General features: G+C 31.5%; 1 protein-coding gene across 1 annotated transcript in view; it reads right to left on the bottom strand.

Annotated features, from left to right (window-relative positions):
- The window catches only part of LOC143062058 (uncharacterized), a 46,504-nt gene that overhangs the window by 27,865 nt on the left and 332 nt on the right, over positions 1-18,307 (bottom strand). The window contains exons 2-4 of the mRNA XM_076233905.1: positions 13,365-13,472; positions 8,366-8,489; positions 1,689-1,815 (exon numbers count right to left, since the gene is read on the bottom strand). Of these exons, the coding sequence (XP_076090020.1) occupies positions 1,689-1,815; positions 8,366-8,489; positions 13,365-13,472 (359 nt within the window). The remainder of the gene's footprint in view (positions 1-1,688; positions 1,816-8,365; positions 8,490-13,364; positions 13,473-18,307) is intronic.

The following is an 18,307-nucleotide window of genomic DNA, read 5'->3' as shown; positions in this document are numbered from 1 at the left end:
TAAGGTAATCTATAAATTTTTTAAACTACTAGTAGTTAGAAGTTGACACTGCTGATAGACGCTCCCAAATACATTATTGAAAAGTTCTACCTCTAGACCCTTGATATACATGTACATAAAACCATTGATAGACCTTTGAAGAATGAACCAGGAGTTTCTGTGACCTTGGGAAACCCAACAAATCTGGAGGCAAGAAATCCAATGAAAAGTAAAATAACAAAAATAACTCCGAGGAAAATTCTAAACGGAAGTCCCAAGGCAAATGGCAAAATCAAAAGCTCAAACACATCAAACGGATTGATAACAACTGTCATATTCCTGACTTAGTACAGCCATTTATCGTTGAAAAGCTAAAGATTTCAGTTAAGATATCCCAACTTCAAACCAAAGATTTTGAAGAATTTTATAGTTATTTTCTGTTTATTTGACCTTCTACTGTATATTTAGTAGCCGTGATCCTGACTTTTTAACTGAATATTGAAGAGTTGGTCTCCTTCCATCTAACTTAAAACATATAAAAGAAACTCAAATTATCATCTGTAAATCAATGTATTTTTTTTTCTTTAATCTATTTCTTGTTACAGGATTTTAAAAATTTTAGCCTACGAATTCAGACTCCAAAATACAACAGGCATCTTTGCTCTTGGTTTATCATCGATTCGGTTGAACTTTCACAGCAAAATAACAACGGAAAAATGAACATGTTTTAAAATCTTTTTAGAGAATCAACGAACTAGAAATTTATTTTCAGGGAGCAATAATTCAATTAGGTACCACATGAATAAAAGAAGAGAAGATATCTAATTAGTTTTCATACTACCCGGAACATTGTAATTGCGTTGTTTATACTCTTTAAAAAAATGTTTTCATATCTTTGTTAGATATTTTATATACTTGTTCAGATAAAAACATGTTTAGTGTAAAAAGTATTATAAATAAATGGAAAATGTGTTCATGGGACACAGATGCCCCCGCTTTTAAATATAAGGCAAATAGTCTAATTTATCGATTACATTTGTATCATAACTCAAGAATAGCGAAGGAGAAGCCACCCAAATTCGAATTTAATATGATTTTGGTGGTAAGAATCATTAGGTAGAAGTTTTCTAACATTCAGTTGAGGCAAACGTTAGTTGGAGTGCGCTAACTGCGAATGTAGCAATTAATCCGCTTATTAAGAGAAATAGCTGGAGAACGGTGAAAGTCACGCGATCCAATTTAAATTTGATCTGTGTTTGGTGAAAATACGCATTGTGTATAAGTTTCAGAACATGTAGTTGATGCAAACTGAAGATAGCGTACGGAAACTAATTTTGGGATGTACGTACGAACGTACTGATGGATGTACATACAGACAGACAATGCTAGTGTATATCCTCTATCCGCCGCAGCGGGGGCACAAAAATATAAAATAACTATATCTAATATTTTTATTATGGTTAATTATTTCATTTAAAGTGAATAATATGAGAAAGACTTCCTAAGATATCTTATAAAGTTTATACGATATATGCAATATACAATATTTGAATATAACCCACGAGATATCCTAAATAATTCATTATGTATCTTAAAATGTCAAGAATCAGCATACTAAAAAATGTCGAATAATATGATGCTAAGATGAGTTATTGTGTTGAATGTATAAAATGTAGCTATAAATGAATTTACACAAACTTTCTATTTACCTCAATCACAGGATCAAAAGTGATATTGGTTTCTGCACCAGTCCTATCAAATTCTTCACCAAACACATTACTAGACAGACGAGAGTTGCAAGGAATCCATTCAAAGTTGTTTTCACTATACAAAACCCTAAAATCATTTAAAAAATTCAGTGAAATACAAATACAATAATATGTAGAATAATAAGTACAGAGAATCTTTTTAATCATCATTCAATCATATTCATAAAGAGTTAAGCATAACTCTTTGTTTCCCATACGATAACTATAATCGCTGTACACATGTAATGTCAACTGCATATACAATTCCTTTTTTCAGATGATATTTCTTGATCATGAAGATGTTTTTATTCCCAAATTTGGATTTAGTAGTGAAAGTTTCACAAATTTCATGATCGTTTGACAAATTTATTGGTGTTTAAAAATAACTTTAACCACAGACTGAAACTTAATTTTGATGACGCTCACACCGCACATGACAATGTAAGATATCTGCAGGTCGCTTCCACAACTCTCGTCGTTAAAAAAGTCAGAAAGGTAACCTAAAGAAAGTCTTCCTTTATTTTATACGTTATGTAAATTTGTCATCCAACAATCAAACAAAACAATTTCGGCATATAGAGTGATTATAAATTAGTTTGGGTGCAAGTTTTCCTAATTGTCAGTACAGCTGTTGTTTATAGTATGCAATTACCATGATTACTCGGTCAATGTTAAAATAATCAAGTTGTGATAAATAAATATGGTATTTGCTTTAAATACACCTTTAACTTCTATGAACCATGTGTTTCACTTTTTTACATAAGTTGAAGTGTCCAGGTAAATGTCTTCATCCTTTTGATTTACTTCTGATAAACTATTGTATTATGACAATTATCAACATATCTAATTATAAAATAATATAAGAAAAACAGATAGACAGTTTTATAGATTATTAAGAAAGCTATGTGCTGTTTATGAATATAAAAAAAAAGAAGATGTGTTGTTTTGCCAATGAGAGAGAATGAGTTCAATTGATGTAATTATAGGTCATCCAGTCAATACTTTGATTACTTTGAAAGAAAAAATGAGGGGATACTATATCAGGTCAAAAATGCAATGGATTGAAGAAGGGGAAAAGCCATCTATTTTTTTTTGGAATATGGAAACTAAACATTTTATAAATAAAACCATCCCCAAACTAGTTAATGAAAAAGGGGAGACAATTTGTAAACAAGATAAAATATTAGAAGAGGCCAAAAATTACTATAAAAAACTGTATACTAAAACAGAAAGCTTGAGTGAAGTAAATCTTAATAGTGAAATACCTGATTCTGATATTAAAAAATTAAATGATACTTTAAAAGAATCTTTAGAAGGGGAGATAACTTATAATGAATTGACAACAGCTATGCGTAGAATGAAAAATGAGAAAAGTCCAGGGTCAGATGGCTTTACAAATGAGTTCTTTAAATTCTTTTGGACAAATGTAGGAAAATTTGTTTTAAGATCTATAATTTATGGTTACAAAAGGGGGGAATTATCAATAACTCAAAAACAGGGTATTATTACTTGTTTACCAAAAGGTGATAAACCTAGACAGTTTATGAAAAATTGGCGACCAATAAGTCTTTTGAATACAACATATAAACTAGCATCAAGTTGTATAGCAGAGCGTATCAAATCTGTTCTACCCATTATTATTAGCAATGATCAGACAGGTTTTATTCCTGGAAGATATATTGGAGAAAACACTCGTCTCATATATGATATTTTATTCTATACAGAGGTAAATGATTTGCCAGGTCTTCTCCTTCTCATAGATTTTGAAAAAGCTTTTGATTCGGTATCATGGAAATTCATAAATGAAGTATTAGACTTTTTCAATTTTGGACCCTCTATAAAACTTTGGATAAAGACTTTTTACACAAATATAAGCTCATCAGTATCCCAAAACTGTTTTTTTTATCAGATTTCTTTCAGATTCAAAGAGGCTGTAGACAAGGGGATCCTTTATCACCTTATATTTTTCTTTTATGTGCTGAAATTCTAGGAATTTTAATCAGAAAGAACAAAGAAATTAAAGGAATTAAAATTGATGACACAGAATATCTTATCTCCCAATACGCAGATGACACATCAATAATACTTGACGGTACACCTGAATCTCTAGATGCATCTCTTCGCTTACTCCAAAAATATGCTGAAATGTCTGGTCTCCATATGAACTTGGACAAAACAAAGGTGGTGTGGGTAGGCAAAAAAAAAATATAGTCAAGACACAATGTGTGTAAAATGGGGATTGGAATGGGGTTCCAGTAAGTTTACATTACTAGGAATAAACTTTTCTGTCAATTTGCATGAAATGGAACTGTTGAATTATGGTCCAAGAATTAAAGAAATTGAAAATATAATAAAAATTTGGTCTAAACAAACATTAACACCAGTTGGAAAAATAACTATCATTAAGACACTAATTATTTCAAAATTGAACCATCTGTTTTTAACATTACAAGCACCATGCAAAAATACTTTAAAACAACTAACTGACAAAATTTATTCATTTATTTGGGAAAACAAACCTGACAAGATAAAAAGAGAAATATTATGTTCTGAACACAAATTAGGAGGGCTGAAAATGATAGATATTGACAAATATATAAAAGGATTGAAACTAACTTGGATAAGACGGTTGTTGAAAAACAACCCAAAACTAAATAAGCTATTAGAAAGTACTGAAAAAATTAGTATTGAAAACCTAGTTTATTTAGGCCCAACAAAAAGATGTAAAAACCATTTTTGGGAAGAAGTTTTTAAAGCTTGGACAGATTTACAAAATAAATTCATACCAAAAAATGAAGAGGAGTTTTTATCAGATTCGCTCTGGAATAATGAAAACATAAAAATAGGAACAACATCCATTTTCTATAAAGACTGGATAGATAAAGGGATCTTTTTGATAAATGATTTATTAAACGATGAGGGAAAACTAATGACTTTTCAACAATTCCAAAACATTTATAAAATTAAGTCAAACTTTCTTACTTATAATGGGGTCATTTCATCAATAAAATCATATAAAAAGGCTTTAAAAAACTATATATCCATAAACAATTGTTATAAAACACTAGGACCAATTATGCCAAATAATATAAGAATATTTTTTTTATCAAGAAAAGGCTCGAAAGATATGTATAATGTTTTATTTGAAAAAGGCAGTACTAAACTTAGATGTGAAGAAAAATGGTCCTTAACACTCAACAAAAATTTTGATTGGAAAACTGTGCATAATATGTCTTTTTACTCCACAAAAAGCTCAAAACTCCACTGGTTCCAATATAGAATAATACACAGAATATTGGGCACAAATAAATTTTTATTTAAGATAAAAATAAAACAAAGCGATAAATGTACTTTCTGCAGTGAAGTTACTGAAGATATTGAACACATATTTTGGACATGCCATAAAATAGCAGATCTGTGGATAAGACTCATGGACTGGATTTATAACCAAACACAAATAATTATTCCATTTAACATGGATATAATTTTATTCGGAAATTTAGGAAAAACAGAAAATAATAAAATAAAAAACTTAATAATACTTTCATCAAAATTTTTTATCTATAGAACAAAACTGTGTGAAAATCAAGTAAATTTTGCAGGGCTGAAAAACTATCTAAAAGAAAATCTAATACTAGAAAAGAATATATTTTTTAAAACAAAGCCTCTTCACATTGCCAACCTCTACTGGGACCCCTGGCTTCCATTATTAGAATAATTTACACTTAAGCAACTTAATTAGCATTACCCTATGTAATGTTATTGTGCTTTTTATTTTAGCCTTCTCACACCAACATATATGTTTTTATATAATATACTGTTATATGTTGTTTATTGTTTATTGTCTTTTGTTCTTGTTTTGTGCCAAAAATGCATATACATTCTCTAATATCTGTTTTGTGTTTGTATGAATTATTTACAATGGAAAACCAACTTTGCCAAATTTATTTAATGTTGTATCTTAAGAAAAAAATACCGCTGCCAAATTCCAAATTTCAAGGACTTTCTATTATTTTTTTTTTTTTTTTTTTTTTTTTTTCTCCAGTTTTTATTTTTTTGTTTTTGTTTTGCATTTGTGTTTTAATTATTTATTATTTTCTCTTCTCTTCTCACTTTCTCTCTTAAATAAAATTCTCACTTTATTGATCAATATTGAAATAATTGATACACAATAATATACTGTATATATATTTTATAATTTTGAGTACTAACAATTACTAACAATTTTTCTAAATATACAATCTAATGTTTAACGAGGCCGGGATAAGGTACCGGTACTTTCTGTATCAAACTAACAAATGTAAAAGTTTTCAATAAAGTATGTATAATTTAAAAAAACAAAAAAAAAAAAAAAAAAAAATACTTTGATTACTTCAACAATTATTGTAAAAAGACCCAATTGTTGTAACCCATATGTTGACCTATAATTTTTGCGATGGATAATTTTCTCAATGGCAATTATACCACATCGCCACATATGTATATGGAAATCAATTGTGTGAACCCAAGAAACATCCAATTGTGAATATATATTTCATTTCTATGTAGCAACATTCCAGCAGCGCCTGCATATGGAGTATATATTTTCTAGTTGATACGCTGGTGTTTCCTGAGGGTTGCTGCTCACAAGAAAGCTATTAAAATAAGAGTGCCAAGTGGTGAAGTTGGAATTATTCCTTCGAGTATTTCGCGGACACGACCACGAGGTGGTTGGTTGTTATAGAAACTCTGTTTCAGAGATGACCTCAGATATGTTCCAATCTTCGCCGCCACGATTCCGTCTACTTTTCTATGAATATGACCTACCGAAATAGACTTATCGCAAGGGTTTGTACTTACCTAAGCAACTAGACGGTGCCATATGTGGAGCAGGATCTACTCATCCTTCCCGAGCACCTAAAATCACGCCGGTATTTGATGGGGTTCGTGTCTATAGTTTTTTATGTTGTGCGCTATTTGTCTTTTAACTCCTATAAATATTGTCAGCTCAAAATGGCAGTAAATTATGGTCAACTAAACATGATGGCAAAAAATATTACCAAGTATGAGAGCATTATGTCACATGGTCTTAGAGAAGTTGCATTCACAAGGAGTTACTGTCAAATTACACCAAAAACAAATCAGACAACTCTAATGGTAAATTAAAGATGACAAAACAATATGGGCAACTCTGATGAGTTGTATCTTCAAGGTGCAATTGTCACAGTACTAAAATAAAAGGCCGGCAATTCCCCCCCCCCCAAAAAAACCAGATTGAAATAATGGTATGATAATTATGACCAATTAAATATGATGACAAATAAAAGTATTACTTATGAAAGCTTTCAGCAATAGAATCCCAGAGGAGTTGCATTCACAAGGTGATAATGACACAATACTCAACAAATAGTCAGGCACAATACTCTACATGTACTCCTATAACTCCATTGCAAATTGATAAATATGTTGATATTGTCAAACAATCCTACCAATTATAAGCGATTAATGTCAATAGTTCTCAGAGGAGTTGCATACACAAGATGTGTTTGTCTCTAAAACTTAGTCAAAGTTCGACTTATCGATCCGTAAAATAAACTTACTCCAAAGTGTTTCCATTAGATGTTTCAATGTTGGGATTTTTTAAATGATTTAGATATAGAATTTGTAATCAATGAATTAAAACAGATCTTTATATTATTGATATACACCTACATTCTGTAGATATCCGTATTTTGGCACAGCAAAAGATCGTGTTTCTACTCAGACAGTAAATGACGTATTTACACTAAGTCCATTGTACCTTGGATGTACACTGATTGATATTTTAATCTTGTTTACCTGATTTTTTTTATGTTTCTTGTTATTGGATTTGAACTAGCTCTCAGTAGCTCTGAGTTCTCTCAGATCTGTACTTTGTGTCTATAGTGTGTTTGTTAGATGTTTTTTTCTGCCTTGTAGCGTTCTGATTAGTTAAAAACTTAATTTTATATGGATATAAGAGATGTGATATGAGGGCAAATGAGACAACTCTCTATCCAAGTCACAATTTGTAAAAGTAAGCCATTATAGGTCAAAGTTCAGCCTTCAACACGGAGCCTTGGCTCACACCGCAACAGCAATCTATAAAGAGCCCCACAAAAATTACTAGTGTAAAACCATTCAAACTGGAAAACCAACTGTCTAATCTATATAAAAACCAGTAACGTGAAACACGTATGAACAACATCAACACACCACAATCACTGAACATCAGGTTCCTGAATTAGCACAGGTGCAAACAAATGCAGCAAATAATCCTACCAAGTATGAAATATATGTTTTAGGCTATAGGAATAATGTACCCGATGGACAAAGGACAGAGACCATTACCATATTTCCTACTATGTGACACACGGGGTACAATGATGAAGTAACCTGATGTACTCAGGTCAACTTTCAGATTGTCTTCAAGGTCATCCTGATAAAATATCTAATAAGGTCGTTGCCTCATTTCTCTCATAACCGAAGCAACACTGCTTGCGGTGTTCATTTTGATGCACGAAGGAAGTAAAATGAGAGTAATAAATTGGATTAAAAAATAACATTGGAGTTAAGAAAATCACTGACAGTATTAAAGTCATAAATAAAACGTTCTATAATATTGCTATATATAAATGTACCGTAAGGTCTTGGTGTACCAGTAATTAGTTAACTGACTAAACAATATCCCTGTAATCTGCCATGTACCATTTAGGTCAATTTTAAGGTACTGGAACTTGTCATAGGTTGATGCTCTCCATCCAACTATAAAAAAATGTTATAGTTTAAAACTAGTTTTAAAACTCCAATTTGAAAATTTTAAAGTAATATTTGTTGTAAAAAATATTTTGACTTAAAAAAGCTCAAAACTCCATCTAGAATGTGTGTTGATATTTGATATATTGATTTGATATTTCAGATGCAATACCTAAAAAATGAGTTGTCCCTTTTTGAAAATTCAGCAGCTGATACCCCTTCGCCTGCTGAACAATTATTACTCACCACATTTGCTCTATCTGCTTTAGTTTTTGAAATATTAACCAAACACTTAGAAAATGTACTAAAAATTGGACTTTTTTGACAAATCCCACTTGATATAGTCCTTATACAGCTGATATTTTTTACGCAGATATATTTGCGGTAACTGTTTTATTCTTTTAGATATCAACCAAAACTTTGAAACTTACTAAAAATTTACCTATCAGATGCAAAAACTTAAAAATGGAGACATTTTTACCCAGGTTATATTTTAAGGCAACAGTGACCATGTTTGTTGATGGATCAATGCAAGAAATCAATTTTGAACTAAATACACAAAAGGACATTCAGGTAAGGTTACAAAAAAACGTGTGCCCCAGTAGTGTTAGAGGAGACGATCAACGATGAACGTCAAATGACTGCAAAAGCTCATTTCGTCTGTTATGTCAAAAGAGCTAAACAATAAACACATTACTTAAAGTGTACGAAATTGAATTATCACCGAGGAATACCATGCAGCGGTTCGCTAGCCATAAAAAAATCACTACAAAAAATAAATAAAGACAACGGACGCCTAGTGAATGTAAAAGCTCACATGGCCTTGTATGCTGTTAAATAAATTATACTTTAAATTTTATTAAACTGGCAATTTTAATGTTGCATTTATATTCTTCAATATACAGTATTCAGGTATGCATACTCAACGGTCTTTAACTCCGTAATATGAATCGTTAGCCAGTGTTACCGACTATAGACATGTTTGTTTTGTTTCTGAAATAATACAGGGCACCCTTATTTCTTTATACATTCTTTAATCGTTAACTAATCTATATTAATATGAACTTTCAATTTAACAACTTACTACTTACTTTATTATTTCATTGCACTGCATTGCATAACGATGAATTAACTTCAAAACGTAGTACTGCATGGGTGGTATTCGTTATTATTTAGTGTTTCAGACTGATGCCAGTCTTAAGTTTAACTAAAGGTCTTTCGCAGGTTCAAATGATGAATATATTAAATAGTATTTCATTACAGGACAAAACTGTTTTACTTTCAAAATTGTATTTTTTTGCAATATCTATATCAGGTTCTGGATTTCTGCTTATTGACACATAATTTGTTTATAATACTTTTTTTTTATTTCAGTGACATTTTTTAATGACAAACACATCTTTCCATATTTGCGATTTCAGCTTATTGCAACACTTATGAATCTAGAAAGCTTTACACACATTTTAACTTTTAATTAATGAAGGAAAGTATGTTTACATCAGAAACAGAAAACGATCATACACAACTCTAAATTACAGCTGTTTAACTGGACCTATTGGTGACTTCCTGCTGTTATCTGTTATATGGTCGGGTTGTTGCAAATTGTCTCTTTGACACATTTCCCATTTCCATTCTCAATTTCATTTTCAAAATTCCTGAATTTCTCTGGCGAAAAAGGGTGTGCGAATTGTGAATGAAGCCGGACTTTTTATGGTAATTGCACATGCTACTTTTCAATTGAAATAATTTGCTCTTTATGGGTTACACATCCATGAAATCTCTGCATATTGAATTAAATTATAAGTTTGTCATAAAATGGTTACAAATTGATTCACAGATGTGATATGCAAAATAAAAAATTGCCCTAAGAAACTTATAAACAGAAAATCAATTTTGTATTTGTGTATGTGCTGACAAAAACATTTCGGGTAACGCTATAAGACTTATATAGTGATTTAGCCTAAAACTATCATTTATTTTTTGTGCTAAAATGTCGTGTTTTTTCATCAACTTAACAGTCAAATTGTATTCTCAAGCCTAACTTCTAAATTCTTCAAAAGACATATATCTGGCAGCAGCTTAAAATGGTAACCAATCATGATACATGCAGTATACAAATGTTTCCTCTTCAGTCAATTCAAACAGGCTAAATTTACTTGATAAAAGTTTTTTTTTTAAATTTGATATTTTGATACATGAAATCAATAATAATGTTGATCATGAATTTTTTTTTAACTCCTTTTGAATAAATTTTGAGATAAGACACATGTTTAATGTTTGTGTGATATGAAACATCAGGAAAGGGTCAAAATAACGATTGGACTGGATGTTGACATCACCTTTTAGCTGAACTTGAAGGTTATTTAAAAAAAAATGAAATTTGGATTAGATTTTCATTTACATCTTTAAAGACAATGGGAGCTGTAGCCTTGGTTTTTGTTGAAATTTGAATTGAAGATCATAAAAAAAGAAAATTAAAGTAAAGGATAAACCCCAAGTACGGATCATGTTTTAATTCAAAAATTTAGTAAAACATTTAGTTCCATTGGTTAGCCTTCCCTATCAAACTCCAAGTAACAATTTAAATCAAATGGTGCTATTCATTTGGGAAACGCAGCCTCTTAACTTAACCTGTTTCAACATTAATTATTTTTATTAACCATTATCAAACTGCTGAAATTTAAATACCTCGCACATGTCTGTGCTGTTAGTAGTATATCAATGCAGTCTGTTGTAAATACCTAATCTACGTCATTTTTGAAATTTTAGAATTGCACATAGTTAAATCAGAATAGATTGATATGATTCATTTTAACCCATAATCACACTGATGATTCATTTTAAATCATAATTATACTGATGAAGGATATCTGTTATCCGCCGCCGCCGCCACCGCCGCAACCGCGAGAGGGACCAGTCGAATTTTTCGATTCGTTCGGTCGAGCGCCAGAAAAGTATCAATCTCGCTTCAGATACGTGTTGGTCGCCAACGGACCCCGATACAAGTTCAGTCGGGTGCGAGTGCAGCCCGAAGACGGCGACAGTTGTGGATTGTACTGCATACATTTCGTCAAATACAGACACAAGCACTTCACACTGGAAGATATCGTGAACGAACTCACCGGCCGAGACCCAAAGACGATCGAATCCGAATTGAAAAACATCTACCAATGAATTTGTTTGTGAATAAATAAACGTTTAAAACTAGACACGTCGTTATTGTGGACGCCATACATCACTCCTTCCTATATATGATTAAACAGAATGATATGCTAGACCAATGTCGGTTCGTCTAGAGTTATCTCCCATTTCCCGAGTTGCCTCCCCTCTCCATCGCTTTCAAGAGGTTGATTTTTGAATGATATACATTGTCTGAACATATTTTCCTTATATGGTCATACCATACTTCCATATATGGACATGTGTGTTTATTTCGATTTTCGAGTGAAAATAAAATGTTGACCTTATTTGGACATATTTTTCTAATATGGTCATTTGATACTCTGAGTTATTTCCTTATATGGTCATGTGCGTTTATCTCGGTTTCTGAGAGAAAATAAAGTGTTGGACATGTTTTCCTTATATGGTCATATCATACTATGGGTTATTTCCTTATATGGTCATATGTGGTTCTTTCGATTTTCCAGTGAAAATAAAGTGTTGACCTTATTTGGGTATATTTTCCTGATATGGTCATATAATAACCTCCTTTATTTCCTTATATGGTCAACTTGCCATTGGTCGATTCGATACATGTCCGTATATGGATATCACCCTTCCGTTTTTGAATCATCCCCGATCAACATGAGTCACGTCTGACGAGTCATATTGTAACGTTCTTACCTTATTCGTGGATTTGAGTCATTCCAACTGAGCGTAATTACGAACGATGGACTTATGAGTCATGTTGTGTCGTCCTAGTCAGCTGACCATATTTGGTCAACCGGAGGAGACGTTTCGATAAAGGGGCGGGGCTTGGCCATATTTGGCTGCGCCCTCGCGCCTTGCGTTTTTGGCGTGCCTAAAACTCCACACTCCCTACTACTGATGGTGCAAGCATACGATTTGTATTGCGTCTTACACTTTGATAAGCGAATAATCCTTAGCTACTTTATTTAAATATTGTGTAAAAACGTTAATTATGAGCTATGAAAGTCAAGTGGCTCGAGCATTTTTCTGAGGAAGTTTTAAAAAATTGCAAAGAAATATTTTAACAGCGGGTTAGCTTTCATTAGTTTTCACTATCTATAGATTAACAACTTTTGATTATATTTATAATTTAGAACCATCATTGAAGGTGGAGCACGATTGCACAGTTAATCAATTATATTGATGTGCCATTTGTATGCAAGAGTGACATTCTGTTGTATTATGTGCCAATTCGAAAAAGTTATGCGAGTATTGTGTCCCTTTAACAGGTTCATTATTTTATAATTAAGTTTAGGTTTCTGATATAATTTTGAATAATTACAAAATGTATCCATTCAATATATTTCAGTTTTTGGTATTGGTGTATCAAAAACATTGATGTACGAAATTAATTTCATAAATTTGAAATGTTTAAAATGATTACATACCAATATAAAGAACCGTTCATCATTTTTGAAAAAGACTATAAATGAAGATCGAATTATTTATTTAATTCCCTTCATAATAGATTGATTGGGAAATGAACCAGAGTTATCTGATGGTAATCACAGAGAGGGACTAGCAAGCAATTTTTAATTGTAGCTTATTTATAACGTTAACACAATTTTCCACTAAAACAAATGTTACTTATACAAATATAAGTACTTTGTTAGCTAAATCTACAAACTTTATTAGATATTATGAATTTTTATTACAATAGATTAATATGCTACGTTTATACATGTATATATATACCTCCATTTACATTGCCTTCTTGTGCAGTATAAGAACCATATTCGGTCGATGCACTCCACTGATCATCCCTAAGATCTATTGGTGATGGGTTTATACAAGCACTGTCATCTGAAAGTAGACAATATCAATTTATATTTCAGTTTAAAAATGTTTGGGAAAACTTGTTCTCAATTTATATAAATTTTAAAGTGATTATTTTTTTTTTGTAATAAGAAAAAGACTTTTTTTTAATACTTTGAACAGCGGTATACTACTGTTGCCTTTATTTGACAGGCAAATATTTGATAAAAATTCCTGCAACATGTCATAGCTGACTTTATTTAAGATCAGTCTTTTAATTTGTTGTTGATGATTTAAGGTTAACCATGTTCAAACGCAGGCGTGTCGCAAATTAAATAGCTTTAATATGGGAAATCCACTCATATTTTAATAAAAAGTCATAAAAACCCATTTTAATTTACCTTTTTATTCAGTATAAGAATCCTCCCCTGTCAAAAAAGTGTTTTGAATTGGTGATTATTTTGGTTTTTTACTGTTTCTACCTAACTTCTTTCGTTTGCAATATGATATTATGAACAAAAACTTTAAATTAAGTAAATAAAATCTTCTTTTAAAGACAATAACTCTCATCAGGCGTCAACCAATTGCTTTAATCATATTGGAAGTATTTGATTTTGTATTGCTAGTCTTTTTTTGTTTTTCACAGTAAATTTTTACTTATCTATGTTAGTTTTCCATATTATTATGATATCATGGAGAAAGGATTTGAAAGGGAGTCAAAAATTGTCATTTAAGAGCAATAACTCTTATAAAGAGTCATCCTATTGTTTCAGTCATATTTGCATTTATATAAGTTTGTATTGCTGGTCATTTTGTTTTATCTATTACAGTTTCCAAGATAATACATGTAAGCAAACACTTGAAATTTAGAACTAAAAAAGGTAAAGTGCAATATTCGTGTTTTTTTGTTATCAAAAGGTTTCAATCATATCGCCATTTTTTGTAGATCTTCTGTTGTTTATGTTTTGCTGTTTACAGTTTTTACATTACTATTTCAGTTTTCAAGATGCATTGTAATAGGCAAACACTTCAAAATCAACATTTAAAGGCACTTATAATACTGGCATGCTCATACGGATATTGTTTTTTTATTTTTTATTTTTTTTACGGTTAGCATTTAAATACATGCAAAGTTTAAGTTTTTCAAACCTCAATAACTTTGTTGTACCTTATGGAATTTTAGGGACAGAAGCTTTTCTATGACCACAAGTAAGTTTCCAGAACTGTTTTTTGAATGATGTCTATTTCAGTTTACCTGCATTTTACTGACAAATCGACTTAACATTTTACAGTCAAAATTAAGAAACAGTCAAAGGTTAAAGCTTTTCAGTCATCAATCACTTTGTCAAACTTTCATGGCAGTTAACATTCTGAATGTATTCATCTCAGTGTGTCTTTTTAAAATATCAGTGTGTAATTTTAATTTCGCAGTATGTGTTTTTAACTTTTTTAAATCTCAGTATGTAATTTACAATTTTCATGATTGTGAATTTCTATTTCTCAGTGTGTTATATTAGGTTGTTGAATCTAAGTGTGCGGGTTTTTTGGTTTCGTTTCAATTATCCGTGTGTAGTTGGGTTTTTTTTCGACAAAGGTGTTTATGCATGGTTTTGACCAGAACGACCTGCCATACATTTTGACAGGTTTAAGCCTTTGAGATTTTGATTTTGCCATTTGATAAGTGACTTTCCGTGTTCAACTTTCCTCGGAGTTCGGTATTTTTGCTACTTTACTTTATTGTACGTCAGACACAGTATTTAGTTTTGAATTATCAAGTTGGGCTTTAAAGATGGTGACTTTGTAAAATTCTATCTTTTACAAAAATCACTATAACCATATCCTGTTGGATATTTGCCAGTATATGATCAATAATTTTGCATTAGTAGTACATTATTCATGCGTGACGTGAGAAATTTAAAGGTTATAAATTTTTCTTTCTTTTAGAAAATGTTTAATTAAGAAGGAGCGAACTATACGCTACACAAGGTAAAAACGCATTGTGTCTTTATAGGAAATATTTTCCACTTTAGTTTATTACTCATTTACTCTGTCGTCAGTTCTATTTCAACCAAACGAAAGTATAACTAGTAAATCATGTCAAAATATAATCGATCTGTCTATTTGTAAATACTATTTAAGACCACTAGATCGCTTTAAACCGCCTTTGTCTCTATTTATTTAGGAAACACAAAGCGAGGCCATAAAAAACGTTTAAAATACAAATGAGTACTCGTGTTTTTATAGGAGAAATCTATTTGCGTAAAAAAATAATCCTTTTACGCCACAACGCTTTCATGTCATGATTATAATTTGATACACCAGACTCTCGTTTCATAAGACTCACCAGTGACCCTCAGAACAAAATAGTTATAAAGCCAAACAAGTACAAAGTTGAATACCATTGAGGACCAAACATTCCAAATAGTTGTGCCAAATACGGCTAAGGAAATCTATTGTAAGGATAAGAAAATCCTTAGTTTTTCGATAAAAAAACCAAAGTTTTGCGCATCAACGATATTCTATAAAAATAATCAAAAATACTTAACTCCGAGGTAAACTCAAAAGACAATCAAATGATAAAGTACATCAAACGAATGGACGACAACAACTGTCATATTCCTGACTTAGTACAGGCATTCTCAAATTTAGAAGATGATGGATTGAACCTTGTTTTATAGCGATAAACCTCTCACTTGTATGACAGACACACCAAGTTCCATCTCATTTATAACGATGCGTGAACAAAACAGACATTATAGGTAAAATTGTCAAAATAGGGATACAGCCACCAATACCGTGTCACATTCATAATTAGAACAAAAAAACAAATATATAACAAAGAAGTACAAAAAAAAAAAAGAAATATAAAATTAAACAACCACATGCATTACTACTTATATATGAATTGTATTTAAATTAACCCAAAATGAATGCATGGCGAGGTTCCGCGTGTTTGATGTTGGAATTTGACGTCACACAGAAAGAGATATAAAATAATTTTGTCGTTTAAAAGTATTTTCCATATCATAACATAAAAATAACATAATGACATTATATTACGACAATAGCATATGTGATGGGATGTTAAAAGTACAAAACTACGTCATATGTACCAAAAAAACACATAAAGTAGCACGTACAAAGCACACCAGTAAAAATGAAAGATATTACAAACAACACATTGATTTAAGATAATTTTGTAGTTCAAAGAATTTTCAAAGTAATAATAAAACATTAAGATAATGGCCTTTTAATAAAACAAACAAGAATGTGTCCAAAGTACACGGATGCCCCACTCGCATTATCATTTTCCATGTTAATGGACCGTGAAATTGGGTAAAAAATCTAATTTGGCCTTAAAAGTAAAAAGATCAACTAATAAGGAACATGTGTACTAAGTTTCAAGTTGATTGGACTTTAACTTCATCAAAAACTACCTTGACCTAAAACTTTAACCTGAAACTCACACTTTTAATTTCTATGTTCAGTGGACCATGAAAATGGGGTCAAAAGTCTTATTTGGTTTAAAAATATGAAAGATCATAGCATAAGAAACATGTATACTAAGTTTCAAGTTGATTGGACTTCAGCTTCATCAAAAACAACCTTGACTAAAAACTTTAACCTGAAACTCATACTTTTAATTTCTATGTTCAGTGGACCATGAGAATGTTGTCAAAAGTCTAATTTGGTTTAAAAATAAGAAAGATCATATCATAAGGAACATGTGTACTAAGTTTCAAGTTGATTGGACTTTAGCTTCATCAAAAACTACCTTGACCAAAAACTTTAACCTGAAGTGGGACGAACGGACGGACAGACAAACGGACGGACAGACGAACGGACAGACGGAAGGACGCACAGACCAGAAAACAAAATGCCCCTCTACTATCGTAGGTGGGGCATAAAAACATAATGACGGGATGTTTAAAAGTACAGAGCCATGTAATATGTACAAAAGAAACACTTTGGCGAGGACTTTACAATTTATAATTTAACTATCGATAATCCACCAGTAACTATGTAAGAATCTGTTTCTCTAATGATTAAAAAATAATATTTTGTTAAATGGAAATCCCCTTCGAGTGCCTGCAACATTCCACAAAGTTGTCAATTTCATTAACACCAGTTAGCCTATTTTGATTCATCAAGTGAACTGATATGACCCTTACACTCATCCAATCATCCTCCGAGACTACCTACAACCACAAGTTGCTTACATCCATGTTATTTAACCTCAGGTGGATAAAGATGTGTGCAATCCGAATCTGTACATTAGTTTACTTAGAGCAGTAATAAGAACTGCTGCATAAGATAGAACTTTTGAACGTTTTAGCAAACTTGTAAGTTAAGTTACTTTATCCTTATCAGGCCCGACAGATGTCTGATTTTCTAGGTCTGCAGCAGACCGGACCTGGAGACAGGTCTGATGAAGCAGACCTGCAGACAGGTCAGCTTGGCCATACCAGAACAGTTGGCAGGTAAGCTTGTCCAGACCAGACATGCAAATAGGTTTCCTGTTAACCTGTCCTTCGGACAAGGTCACAGGGACATTTCTGCTATTTAATCAGTCCTATGGATATATAAATATTTTTACCCTACTTATTGACACATGTATATTATGATAATACTCAAATGATATTCATCAATCGAATCGGCCCTGTTAACAAGATATTTTGGGCCATGTTAAATTGATTTTGAAGTAGATCAAATATAACTTGTATTAGAACAGGTCTGGTTCGGGCAAAGCAGTACAGTACAGTACAATTTAATGTAGGAAGTAGCTTGAAATGTACAATATGGTAAAACAATACTAAAAAAAATGGAATGGATGCGATGACCGAAACAATCCATCGTAAATCTGGTCGATTATCGATTGGTGC

This window comes from Mytilus galloprovincialis, chromosome 2 (genome assembly GCF_965363235.1).
Source record: "Mytilus galloprovincialis chromosome 2, xbMytGall1.hap1.1, whole genome shotgun sequence".
NCBI lineage: Eukaryota > Metazoa > Mollusca > Bivalvia > Mytilida > Mytilidae > Mytilus > Mytilus galloprovincialis.
The sequence above is the reverse complement of the archived record's forward strand: the minus strand, read 5'-3'. Positions and strand labels throughout refer to the sequence as shown.